At 44.5% G+C, this 14,192-nt stretch overlaps 1 protein-coding gene across 3 annotated transcripts in view; it reads right to left on the minus strand.

The window, feature by feature from the left end:
* Positions 1–1,590: 1,590 nt before the first annotated feature.
* Positions 1,591–14,192, minus strand: part of PLCG2 (phospholipase C gamma 2) — a 114,322-nt gene continuing 101,720 nt past the window's right edge. For all 3 annotated transcript variants that reach the window (XM_040982311.1, XM_040982313.1, XM_040982312.1), the window contains 2 exons: positions 3,347–3,531; positions 1,591–2,664 (listed from right to left, as the gene is read on the minus strand). In XM_040982311.1, the coding sequence (XP_040838245.1) occupies positions 2,622–2,664; positions 3,347–3,531 (228 nt within the window). In that variant the 3' untranslated portion in view covers positions 1,591–2,621. The remainder of the gene's footprint in view (positions 2,665–3,346; positions 3,532–14,192) is intronic.

Consider the following 14,192-nt stretch of genomic DNA (forward strand, 5'->3'; position numbering starts at 1 on the left):
GTAGAAGTAACAAGGAGACATTTTCTCAGGTAGTTGAGTCTTACAAAGAAGACCTCAAAATTGATGCTCAAGCCTGTCTGTCCCCTGAGTTCTGGTACACTCCCAAGGCCTGGCTGCTCAGCAGCCCTGGTGGCTTCAGTTAAAGCTTAACCAGGTCATAAAGTACATGACTAAAACACCGAGGCCCGCTGTGGAGCAGCGGGTCCTCAGATAATCCACTGACCACTAGTCCCACGTGGCACTCTCAGGGAAGGGATTCTGAATCCAGAGGGAGAATCGTGATCTTCTCCCAACCTTTGCCACGTGCAAGTGTCACACTGGAGACACAGGCTGTAACTAACCAAACGGAGTATCCCAAACTGGAATGATCCAGGCAGCCTTCACTCTTTCCTTTTTCCACATAAATAACCAATATTCCGAATAATAGGAAACACTCATAGCAATGGTTTCAGTGAGTGCTGCCACCATCTTGAGAACAGTGCTCTCAGTATTCTGCCTGTGGCTTAGCAGTGCTGTGACCAATGCGTCTCAGCCACTTGGGTTATACTGCATTTTAGAAGCTCTAGGAAGACTGGGGGCTTTATCTACATCATCTGTGCCTTCCTGAGAGGACTGACTTGGGTCCTCACGCAATCAATTTCAGGTATTTCCCTGTTGAGGGCAGCGTTAATGAAGAAGTGCCCTGTAGTGGTAGATACAAGGACTGTAGCACTGGGGGAGGAGCCAGTCTCAGCTGCAGGACTCCCCCCAGCACCATTTATATTAGCACCCCATATGGACTTTCCCTCTGCGTCCACACATGGATTCTACACAGGAGCAGCTGAGATGTTCCTCTATTTCCAAATTTCTTTGATAGAGCAGGAAAAAGTATGATTAAAAAAAACCAAACAAATATAGACCTTAGAATCTGGCCTTTGAACTACAGTAAAATATGGACTGTCACCTGAGCTCTACTGTGTAGAAGTAATGAGAGAACCAAAAGGGATGGGTGGGGGAGTTGACATGTGCAGTAATGACATGGCTAATGCGACATTGGTTACCGAGTCTGGAAATTCTTTCCCTGCAGCATTTAGCTCACCCATCCTTTCCCAACACTGGCCTTGAACATTTGCTATGATGAGGCATAGCCTGCCTTGCTTCATGACTGCCAAATACAACACCTCCTCCCCAGTGGAGCAATAACAGAAAAAAGATCACAAGATAATGGCTCCACCTGGTCTGACCTCTGTCACCTGCCTTTCTGGCTTGAGGGACTGGCAAATGCTTTTCTTTCAGGAGCCTACCATGACCGCTGCTTTCACTTTAAAACCATTGCCCAGGACTTGGTGCTGTGCTCAGCTCATGTGGTGTGACTGGATGGGATTTTTAGGGAGAACAGAGAATGGCTGGTTTTCATCTGCTCCTCAGCAAGATATGCATGATGAACACTGCAGTTGGATAACTACAGTGAGGCTAAGTGGGTTTCCAGGAGCTATTTCCATCTCAGTAAAGCACCAATCTGGCTATTAGTTCATTCTTTCCCACCATACTCACTGTCTATAGTTACATGGAGTTAAAAGTTGTGATTCTACTGAGCAGCCCCAAGTCAGCACTAGCCTATTCTAAAAAGCCGTGTTAAACAATGGCATTTTATCTCAAGATATGGGCATAGCACCCTAGTCAGCCACGTGTATCACCATGAAGTTGGTAGGTGTGGCCCTCTGAGGAGGGCTGCATCAGAGACATTCTCTAACATACTGATGCCTAACCTACTAGAGCCCAGCTCTCTGCTCCAGAGGTCTGGCAGCCCAGAGCAGGTGTGCAGTAAATCCCACTGTCCTCTGAGTGTTGGAACCAGCAATTGGCCTCTGGTCTCTGGATAAAACATTCTCAGCGGCCTGCAGATTTGGAAAAAGCCTATCTCTAGACTGTATAACATGGTTTCTAAAACCAAGACGCTTTAAGATTCCCATTTCCTGCCCAGTGACCCTGGAAGGGAAAGAGGCTTCTGCACTGATGAGAACTGATCTTCATGGACAGATGCCATCACCCAACTGTTTCTTGTGGAATGCACCGAGTCCTTCAGATTGTCTGTCCAGCCAGGCAGCTGACCAGTGATACTTAATAGGCACTGAGCTGAGCCCACTAATGGGGCAGGACTCCTCTTGGGGCTTTATGGAACTCAACAGCCTTAATTGGGGCATCATATGCCCTTTTGTTAACTTCCTTTACAGAATCTAATGAATTCATTCTTTACACTTGATATTTCTTTTGTGGAAGCCAAGTACCTGCATTAGAAGCAGGGCCTTGTTAGCAGGATAAAGAAACCTTCCTCCCTGCAGAGATCATGCAGAGAAAGCTGCACGGATAGATTGTGGTTGCTTTTATTCAGTGAGGTTAGGAGCACAAGAGGCCAACAATGAGCAGCACATTTTTGGGTGCCTCTACAGAGAATGTAAGTGTTCATCTCAGAGAGTTGTCCCAACTTGGGAGGGAATCACCCTGACACATGCTGGACTCCTTCAGGAATGTCACCTTGATGGCCGACTTGGAAGAAAGGAGGCCACTACACATCCGCATCTTCCCAGGGTTGAGGTATAGCCCATTCTCCTTCGTGTAGACATGCATGTGTGTCCCAGCTCCTATGAGTAAAACTTGCTGTTGCTGACTCGTTTCTCTCGTAACCTGAAGTAAAGCAGAGTTCACTGTCATCTGCAGGGCCTAAGTAGCCAGCTGTGTACTCAAAATGGTAGGGTGTGTCTGCCCACATGTTTGCCAAATTGTGTAAAGCTAGGTGGTACAGCAGGGAAGCAGGCTCAGGGCTCCCTGCAAGACACTGAGATTCAATGAGGTTAAATTTCACAGCCATGTAGGCTGACATGAAGATTGTATGAGAATAATGTGTTTCTTAACAGAATCCATCATGGGTATCATGCTGCCCATGGAAGACTGCTGTTGCATTTCCACTGGAAGAATCCCTTGTTTCTGGGGACAGTCTGGAATAGCATGCATAAGCAAAGCATCCTGGCTGCCCTCCTTCCCACCACATGCTTGTGGCACAACCAGAAGCTTCTCCTGGAGGATTCCTGCCTTTCTCTGGAACCCCTGGAGCAGTCAGGTCTTAAAGCCTGGCACAGGCTCTTTACAAGTGGGCAAGTGGGTGGTCATCATTCACCTTTGCTGCTGCAGTGGGGTGTCCTAGAGAAGGCAGGTCTACATACAGAAGTGGTGAGTGCCAGAGGTGTTACTATAAGTTAAGTTACACAGCAGAGAGAACTAGAACCAACAATTCCCTGGGATTTTTCAAGGAAGCAAATCAGGGCATTCCAGAAGCCCTGTGGTTGCTGCTGGAGAGAGGTTGACCTACCTCCGGTTGCACTTCTCCTGGTACATCTGGAGCTGGTTCTCATTGACATTGAACTCCTTAATGAGGGCATCCCGGTTGGCATTACGCAAGTTCTGGTGTGTGTCGTACAGGAAGAGTTGGTTGTTGAGCTCTTCTTGCCGCCTCCGCAGCTGGCGACAGGAGGAGTAAAGTTCCTCCTCGCTCTCCTAGACACACAGAGACAGAACATGGAGAGGTGACCACATCTTCCAAATCAAATCGTGAGTCCTGACATCTCATGTGTGAACATGAGGGAAGCATGTAGTAAGTGGAGCAATTGGGGTTGCCCAGCATCTGTTTTAACCAAAGATAACACTCAATTATGCATTGTATTAGAAGCTGCTAGTTGACAAAAAGCTTAATTATCAGGGTTTTCCTTTGCTGTAAACATTGAAATAGTAAATGCATTACCCAAGGATCCCATTTCTTAATGGAATCCATTTTTTCTTGGACTACATCTGGTCTTCAAGTGCGAGGTGTATTCAGGCAACACAGAAAGAGGAGCACAGCAGCTGAGGAAGCACGCCCCATGGACAAAGAAGTGGAGGAAGTGGATCACTAAAGATTCTAGAGGGACCGTAAAAGGCAAGATAATGGATGACAAGGATACACCTTGAAAATATGCAAAGTGGGAGGATCCAGCTCTGAAAGGACATATATTTTGTGATGACAGCCGCTGGAAAGATGCAGAACAGACACATTGACTAAGACAGAAAGTAGATTCCTGGCTACCAGCGGCTAGGAGATGGAGTGACGGGTGGTATCAAATGAGCCTTGCTTTGTTTCTAGCGCAGTAAAATTTTTAAATTGATTATGGGGATGGTATGCAGCTCAGAGTATGATCAGAAAGACCACTATTTTAAATGGATGATTGTATGGTATGTGGATTACGATAGATAATACCCCAGGGACAAACAGTATGTAGCTACTTATGATGTCTTAACTCCCACCATTATCACCTATGGATACTTGTCCCATTAGACGCATCTTTCCTGTGTCTGTTGGTGCGCTTGGTATAAAGACGTGATCTTGTCACTGGCCAGGAGAAAGTGTTACTAAAAGGTTTCCTGTATTTTCAAACTACTGAGTTAGAGGAAAAGCAGAAAGCACATTTTTTTTTTTTCTGGAAAGGTGTCTGGTACAGCAGCTGGCTGCCTTTTGGGATGCCTACCCCTCATTTCAGAGTGGCTAGGTTCAAATCCAGGCTCTTCTGTGCATATCAGCTTCCTGCTAACGCACAGCGAGGCAGCAGGTGTTGGCATAAGTCCTGGCATCCCTGGCACCCATGTGGGAGGCCTGGCTCTGTTTTCTTCATGGCTTCAGCCTGCCCTAGCCCACGGTGTTACAGACGTCTGGGAAGTGAACCAGTGTCTGTGAGAACTTTCTCCCAGACTTGCAGGTAAAAGGAAAACACGTTGGTTTTTCTCCATGATAGAGTTCTGTAGGCATAAGGATTCCTCTCTTCTTATTTTCCCCTCCCACTATTTTCCACCATAGCATCAGGCTCTAGTCCTTCGGTAATAGAAGTTAACATTCTGATGCTTAAGTGTGTCGTGGTATTGTAGGTATAGGCAAAGGTAGAAAATCTGGTATCATACTGTCAAGATACATTTAAGTGTCTAGTGGGAGTCCTCCTTGTATTTGGAAGTAGAAATGTGTCCTGCAGTGTATCATCGCTTGGCAGTATGCTAGTCTCCATTCTACAACTCATCTATGAGAATTTATATATATTCACACAAACACACATACACACATATATAGTGTATATATACTTGCTTACATATATATGTAATTTGTTTTATATTTTGAATGAAGACCGTCTTGCCTCAGAGAACATATATTTGTCCTTTTTAAAATGTTTTTCTTGTCATTATTTTCCATTTTAGAATTTAGTAGGAATAGGAATTCTCCCCTTTCCTTCCCATCTCTTCTTCCCCATTTTTCCCCTCCCATATTATTATAATAATAAAGTCCTTCAGCTACAGTCACAAGTTCAACATTGAAGCGGATCATGGCATTGCAGGTATAGGCAATGGTAGAAAATCTAGTATGAAGCTGTCAGAGTATTTAACAGACTCCTTGTGACTTTCTCTTAGGAGTAGAGATGCATCCTACAACATATCCTCACTTCCTGGTATGTTAGTTTGCATTATACAGCTCATCTATGAGAAGATGCGTATGTGTTCGCCTACCTGTGATTCTATTTGTTCTAGGCTTCACGTGAAGGTCATCTTATATCAGAGAACAGAAGACATTTGTCCTTGGGGGACTTTCACTGAGCATAATGGTCTCTAGTTGGGACCATTTTGTTGCAAATGGTAGAATTTCATTCTTTTTAATGGCTAATTAGTATTCCATGGAGTAGATGTGCCATAATTTCTTTGCCTACCCCTCTTTCAATGAGAATCTGGGTTGTTTCCATGTCTTTGCTATTATAGATTGTGCTGCTATAAACTTAGGGTTGCAGGTCGCTTTCTCATTTCCTTTGGATATATTCCCAGGAGTGGGACAGCTGGGTCATATGGTAGTTCAGGTCTGAGCACTCTCCATGCTGACTCCCAGAGTGACTGCACTAGTGTCACGCCCACCAACGGTGGAGTAGGGTAACTTTTACTCCACACCCTCACCAGCAAAAACACAATAAGGTTTAAAAAATTTCCCCTATTGCTACTTTTCTCATGATTTTTTTATGTTGGAATTGTAAACTTCATGAAAAGCTATGCTAATACTATTTCATTTACTCCACATCACCCAGATTCCCCAGGGGTAACATCTCGTATAATCATAGTATTGCGATGAAAACTGTGAACTTCATACTGGCATGTTACTATGCAACTAGAGTATTTTCAGACTTCACTGCTGTTTCCACCAGTGTCCTTGTCTGCCCCTGCATCCAATGCAGGATCCCACACTGCCCCTGCTCACTGTGTCTGCTTTGGCTGTTCCTGTGAGGGCATCAGACCTCGCAGGGCTATGGACACCTAGATGTGTGTGTGTGTGTGTGTGTGTGTGTGTGTGTGTGTGTGTGTGTGTGTGTGTGTGTGTGTTTCTGTGTTGGTGATTTAGTAGGACACCTGTCCCCCGCCCCCCCAAACCCTGCCCAAGTCTGTGTATTTGGTGTTTCCTCACAGTTGGGAGGTATGAAGGGAGTGCCAGAGGGGCTGCACCCTCCTTGGTACACGGTGCCAACATGTTTTAGTACTGTAAAATGAGGGTAAAGTAGGTCATTTGGGCAAGAAAGCGTCTGCCAGGTTGATTGGCCATAAAGCTAGTTCTTGAAAGATACTTTTGAGAGGAAACAAACATGCTTTGTCTCTCCCCCTTATTCAGGAATCTCTTTGGTGGATGAGATCTGCAACAGTTGGTGCTCCCATTCCTTCCTGTACACCTTTCTTAGAGGTCACTGTGTTCCATGAATATTGAGCTCTGTCTGCCCTGCACTCCCAGCCCACACTTTTACTTGTTAAATGCAGACACTTTCTATTCTAGAAATAAGAAAAACATAACCAGGCTTTTTTGTTAGGTATATAATCATAATTGATAAATACAGATCATTTTCCATTGTTTCCACACTTCATACTGGCCATCCTCTTTGGTTACAGTTGTGGCCTACAGTGGCTTCTCGCTTTCCCCTTGATTTGTTTCTAACTGTCCCAGTGTTTTTTTTTTTTTTTAAGATTTATTTATTGGAAAGTCAGATATACAGAGAGGAGCAGAGACAGAGAGGAAGGTCTTCCATCCGATGATTCACTCCCCAAGTGAGCGCAACGGCTGATGCTATGCCGATCTGAAGCCAGGATCCAGGAACTTCTTCCAGGTCTCCCACACAGGTACACGGTTCCAAGGCTTTGGGCCATCCTCGACTGCTTTCCCAGGCCACAAGCAGGGAGCTGGGTGGGAAGTGGAGCTGCCGGGATTAGAACCGGCACCCATATGGGATCCTGGGCACGTTCAAGATGAGGACTTTAGCTGCTAGGCTACGCCACCGGGGCCCTAACTGTCCCAGTGTTAAACCATCCTTTCATTCTAGGGAAAAGCTCTGCTTCATTCTAATATATTCTTGTAAATATTAGAATTGATATGTTTCTTTTTAGAATGTGAATTTCTGTATTCAAAAAGGACAGTAATGTGTGGCTGGGTGAGGCAGAGTTAGGAGTGCCTCTCTGGTTTTTAAGTAAGTTATATGGATGGCATCAAAGAAATGCAGCGTTTTCATTTTTTCTGTCAACTTCAGTGAAACAAACACATTTGGACTCTCTGAATTCAAACAGAACTAAGTCTATAAAGCCAAGTCTGACACTGTTCAGTCTGATACGTGTTGTCATCCCTGTTTCTCACTGCTTCTCAATTCTAGCTCCATTGCATGCTTTAAAGGCAGTAACCCATTTGTGAAATATAGTTTCTGGGATTCCGTCTCCTTGACAACATCTACATTTCTATGGCTTTGCTCTTTTTCTTAATTGAACAGGAAAAGTGTTTAATTGGTCTAATAGGATTTTTAGTGAACTAGTGTTTTTTTGTTTTCCATTTCATTCTCTGATGCTATTTCCCATTAGCGTATGTTACTAGTGTTTTAATAATTAAGATAAACACTTGGATGAGTGTTGTTAGTCTTGGTCTGTATCTGGTATCTATACAGTTTTAGAGTACACATGGTCCTGTTTTAAATGTAATGGCATATGGGGCTGGATCCCACATGGATGCCACTTGGAGTCCTGGTGGCTCCACCTACGTACCTTAGAAAGCAGAACACGGACCAACAACTTGGGTCCTGCACCCACATGAACCAACAGATGCATGCTACCACCCCCCAACTCTGCCTTCCAAATAAATCTTTGAAAAAAAAAGCCATAAATGTTCTAATGCTTCCAAAGTGAGTGGGTTAGAGCATTGAATGCACCCTAAAAGGCCCATGTGTCAAAGGCTTGATCCCCAAGGGTGACACCCTTGGAAGGTGGGCACGGAGGGAGTCCTTTAGTCATAGGTTGCAGGAACTCAGTCTTCCTCCTTCTCTCTTTAGGCTGATCAAGATGTGACCACCCACACACCACATGCTCCTGCAAATGCCTCCCAGCAGCTCTGCCACAGACCACACCGACGGGACTGCATAACCTCGGCCATGAACCTCCTAAACTGTGAGTTAAACTTTTCTCTTCCTCTAGTTGCCTCAGGAAATTAGCTAATTTGCTTGTTATAATTACTTTAGAAAATACAGCAACATGTTTTGATTTGAGAACAGAATTTCCTAAAGTCATTTTTTAAAGTATTCAAAGACATTTTCTATATCAGCAATGGATAGCATACATTGCTTTTGCTCTAAGTTATTGATTTTCAGTCCTGATTTTTATATATCAGACCTTCAAACTTCTGGCAGATTCTTCTTTAAATATCAGTCTTTACATGTGTGGCTTTTATATAGTTACTACACTATTTCCTAATTATCGCTGCAAGTAAACCAAGTACTATGTCAGTATAAAGATTTTATTTTTTATTGGAAAGTCAGGTACACAGAGAGGAAGAGAGACAAGAAGATTTTGCATCTGTTGATTTACTCCCCAAGTGGCTGCAGTGGCTGGTACCGAGCCAATCCAAAGCTAGGAGCCTCTTCCAGGTCTCCCACACAGGTGCAGGGTCCCAAGGCTTTGGGTCATTGTCGACTGCTTTCCCCGGCCACGGGCAGGGAGCTGGATGGGAAGTGGGGCTGCTGGGACATGAACCCATGCCCATATGCAAGGTGAGGACTTCAGCTACTAGGTTTTTCTTAATGAATTTTAGTGCTTTTGATGTTTTTAAAAACAATGTTTACATTTTTGCCGTAAGTATGGTTTTTACTATGTCTTAACTTAAAAATTCTAACACCTAACAGTACTTTGAGTATATTTACAAAAACTCAAGAAGAAACCATACAGTGTTGATATAAATTTCTGTGTAAGAACATACGATCAGCTATAAACACTTTGGATCTTAAATCCTACTTTCCTATGAATTCTTCCTCCTCAGTTACTGCCAGTAATCCTAGCAGTCAGTCCTGATTCTTTATCATTTTCCTTTAAGTTCACTTCTTACAAACACATACTACATGGTGGGATTTCTTTTGTAATAGGAGAATATAGTCCGTTCCCTAAATTACATGCAAATTCTTATCCGTTTCATTTTGGTTACTATAATTCTGTTTTCAATTTCTGCCCAGGTCCTTTCCTCCTCTGCCTTGCCCTTCCACGCCAGTTAGCATCAGTTGTTTTTAAACAGTCCTACTTAGGATTACATCTTCCTTCCCTATCAACAGCAGCATGACCTCCCTCTGCAGGATGCTTGATTTGCCCTGGTTCTCCAGGCACCAAAGCTGGAATCCTCTAGGACACCTCTATTTTACCTTGATGCATCTGCTTGCGTTTTGCTGATATTTGATTATTCTTAGCTTCGGATGATGAAATTTTTATCAGTGTTTCAAAAATCCTTGATGCTTAGCATCATAAAATTTTAATCATATTGTGATCATCATAAGTTAGACTGCAAAATTACTCACTGATCTCTCCATTTTGCTGTGTAGAAATCTGATGGGGGTGGGGAATGTCTTACTGTTTCCTTTGTGCAGGATCCACATTAGGTCTAAAATTTTCCATGCCCCAAAATGCATTCCTACTGACCCCAGAGCTCTCTGGTCTTCATCTGTAAATGGCATTTGAGTATCTTCCAGTTTTCAGTGAAGAGGACATAATTGATATTACAAGTCTTTGGTTTTTCTTTACATTTTTGTGCTTTAAGGACTGTATGTTTTAAACAGATCCTTAGAATTTTTTTTTTTTTTACTTGAGTGTGGATGTATTTTCTGTGCGTCCCATCTGGGACAAAGCAGCAGATCAGAAAATACATCCCCGTGTCATTGATAGTTCCTGCCGCGCTCTGGGTCGTGTTGTGTCAGGTCACTGTCCTCCTCCCTCCTCCCTCAGGAATCTGATGCTTGCCAATCTGGAACATGAGGTGTTACTTCCACACGATCTTTGGAATCATTAATACAGGCTTATTTATAGACTCACTGTTAAACTCAAGATGTCAGTTTCTTGTTTCAATCCCAGCAGGCCTTTTCCCAACGTTCTGGCATTTTTGCAACTGCCTCTGATGCTTCCAGTGGCTGTGTTGCAGTGACCAGCCACCTGCCCTGGGTGTGCACTTGAGCCTGTCCCTCTGATTGCTGGGTGGCACATCATGTTTTTCTATGTCTGCCTCGTGGTTTTGACTGTTTAGTAGTGACATCTAGTTGTGGGGCCCTCATCTTGTGGTTCCAGGTCCCCTCAAGGGGAAGAAAACCTTCCCAGGAGCCACAGCACACAAGGTTCTCACGTGTGTGCTGTAGTTCTTTCCCAAAGGACTTGTCCTTCTCTTCTGGCTGAGCACTAAGCCGAAATCCCAGGACAGAAGTCTTTTCTCCAAGCCTCTCATTCCCTGGCTCCTTGGCTCCCACCCACTGTCCAGCAAAGGCCAGCGCAAGCAGTTTTGCCCAACTACCCTTCGGGATTGTAAGGTTCCCGTCTGTCATGGTCACGGCCAGTTTTGGAGCTTCCATATGTCTGAGTCACACAGGTTCTTAGCTCTCTTAGTGGACGTCCCTTTCAATCTCTGGCAAGACTGAGCCTAAAAGAAACTACTTTAGAGAATAATTCAGCCCATATCCTAAAAACATGTCTACTGTTCTCTTTTCTACTTTACCTAGCCTTGGGAGTTTTTAACCAAAAAAGAAAGTTATTGAAATACCTTTATTATTTAGGCTGTGAGTAACATCAGTGGAAGACAGGCTGAGTTAGGGCCTTAGGCCTGACCCAGCAAGCATCAGTAGTTCTGAAAATCACATTGGCACTATGAAAAAATGAATGAATTAAATTATGGCAATACCATATGCAAAAATGTCATAATGTGAAGAAAACTGACCAAGATGCTCACTGCTCATAAACAGGTGGTTCGTGGGGGTTTTCTTCAATTCCCCCTTTCCTCCTACTTAAAACTTTACTATATTTAGTTTGTTAAATCATGCTAAAATATTCTTTAGAACACATATATCCAGAAAGCAAAGTGAAGGATGGAGAATTGGTAAGTAATAGTAACATGTAAATGGCTCCTTCAGGGCTTTAAGGACCTTACTGGCTGTTTGCGGGGCTATAACCTTGATCTCAGCAAATGTGTCATGAGTGAAGTCCATCTTGGCCCTCACTGGTAAACAGTCCTAGCAGACTTGATCCAGAGTCTCTCCCAGGGCAAAGGTTGACCTCGGGCACCGCAGAAAAGGCCACGGCCGCCGAATGCAGCTCGGTTTCCAAGAGAGACCCTTGTGGATGGAGATGCCAAGCAACACCTGTGAGTGGCACAGAGCCAGGTAAGAGGTGTCACCCTGAACACTGCTCTGAGGACCAGCAGCTGAAATGCACACCCTCAGGCCCTACTTGCGCTGAAATGCCCCATCGGGAGCCCCCTACAGCAACCAAGGTAGGCATCTTCCTTCATCAGAGACATCAAGTCTGGACAGCTTCCTGTAAGCTTCCCAGCTGCCAGACATACCCATTCACTGAAACCATGATCTCTTTTCTGGGGTTGTTTAACACAGCCTTGCCACAAAAGTAGCCTACCGTGCTATGTGTGAAACTGTCTTTATTCAGCAAGTGTCCTGCCAAGGGCTTTAGATGGGCGTTTCTGGAGAGTGGAAGTGCTGGTTCCTTTCCCCCAGGCCACAGGTGGACGAAGCCCACATCTTTAGGGAGGTAAACCTCACCAGGCACAAGGGCCTGCAGCTTGCTAGGTCACGGCTTTTGCCGAAGCCTCAGCTATTCCAATTTCACCATCCTATGTTCACTGACCTTAAGGAAATGTGACTTTAAAGGACAAAAAGGTACTCCCACGAGGGGCTGCATTAAATGCTTAGTTGTAAGTAGTCTGCACTGATGTCCCCATTTGGGGGTGTGATTCACTTAGGGCCAGCCCGCTAGGTGGGAGAGCATAACAGTTAAGCAGCTAGTGAAGATGAGGCAATAATGAAAAAGTGTTTATAATGTCATTTGTTTCTCTCTTGTCTGAATGGCATTTAGAGCTATTCCATCTGCTGGGTCTCTCCCCACATGGGTCTCTGCACAGGCCAAAGCCAGGAACTGATCTGGGTCTCCCCATGCAGTTGGGCCTCTTCCATGCTTTCCCAGAAGCATTAGCAGGAAGCTGGACTAGAAATAAGGCAGCTGTACTCAAACTGGTGCTCTCAGGGGTTGCCAGCAGGGCAGGTTGGCAGCTGAACCCAGTATTGCCACAGTACTAACCCCTATAATCTCACTTTTGAGCAGTGGTTCTCAACTAAAGATTTTACATCCCAGTGAGATTTGACTGGAGATGGGGTGGCAGTTGCCACTGGCATCAAGTGGGTCATAGGCAGAAATGCACACATAGTCCCCACCACAGAGAACTGCCTAGCAAGTTAAGGCACCACTGGCATCACATTTTGGAGTATTGGTTTGAGTCCTGGCTGCTTTGTTTCTGGTGCAACTCCCTACTAGTTTATGTGGAAGCCTTGGGCCCCTGCCACCCACATAGCATACCAGGATGAAGTTCCAGACTTCTTCCTGCATCAGGCTGGACCTTATAACCACTTGAGATGCGAACCAGCAGATGAGGGCCATAACTCTGCCTTTCAAAGAATCTTTAAAAATACAGCACCTAGCCCCAATGGGCAACAATGAAGGTTTTTTTTTAAGTATACATAAATTTATATCCTTAATACCAGATCGATTTTGCTTTCTTTATAGAAAGAAGTTAACACTCCTCTTCTCCCCCTCTAATTATGAAGCTACAACTCTACACTTCCCACACAATTTGGGCTGTGGTTTTATGTTAGTGCTTTATAAGAAACAGTAATTCTGGTTTAGGTGTGTTAATGAACTTATTAAACACTTTGTTCTTGCTAAGGACACACTGGCAATGCATAATTCATTTGAAAAGAGGAAACATTTACAGCTTGGGTATTCTCAATACCCAATTTGGCCCTGGAAAAGGAAGAATTTATGCAAATTTTCATGAGCAAGTAATTCTATCATAGCAAGCATCATAAATGGAGATTTTTCCAGATCGCTGAAGTTTAAGAGCAAACTACCATTTTGCATGTAAGCCTTATATTTAACTTTGCAGTATAACACTTCAAGTAGAAAACTCACCATCACAAAAAGGTTTTATACCAGCAAACCAGGATGGATGTCTTTGGGTACCTGAGGTTTTTGGCCCAGACCTTTAAGGCTCAGCCCCCTGTCTGCCTTTCCTTGTTTTTATCATCCAAAAGCATTCTAAAATGCTTTGGAGTGGAAAACTAACAAGGCTGCGAAAAAGCACAACAGCCATGCAGAAAAGCCTTATGTTCTCTCTTCTGACTGAATCAAGTTCATTAATTTTTACTGCACGGGCTATGACTGGGGCTGTCGAAAGCCCTGCCTGCCCTGCTGTCTCCCTCGCCACTTGATGGTTCCCAACTCTACTCACATTCTGCAAGTTGCCAAGCAGGCAACTTCCCAATCACTGCTGGGTTCCTACGGCCAAGAGGGAGCAGCCCATTACGGCCTGTGGCTTTCCCTAGCTAGCAGTGAATACCAGAAAGGTGGCCAGGAGTGCCGACCACACCCAGATCAGCTCACTGGCTTCTAGAACCTCAGGCGTTTTAGCTTAGCTGAAGAGACCTGGAGTGGTGCTCACCCCAAGTGGGCTTGAGCTTCAGGGAGTGCCAGCGTGAAGACGCAGGAGCACCAATGTGACCGTGTGTGTCCAGTCTTCACCAATAACCCCAGGCCTCCCTGCCCAGTGTTGCCTT

This window comes from Ochotona curzoniae, unplaced genomic scaffold (assembly GCF_017591425.1).
Source record: "Ochotona curzoniae isolate NIBS_2020 unplaced genomic scaffold, NIBS_Ocur_1.0 contig_3622, whole genome shotgun sequence".
NCBI lineage: Eukaryota > Metazoa > Chordata > Mammalia > Lagomorpha > Ochotonidae > Ochotona > Ochotona curzoniae.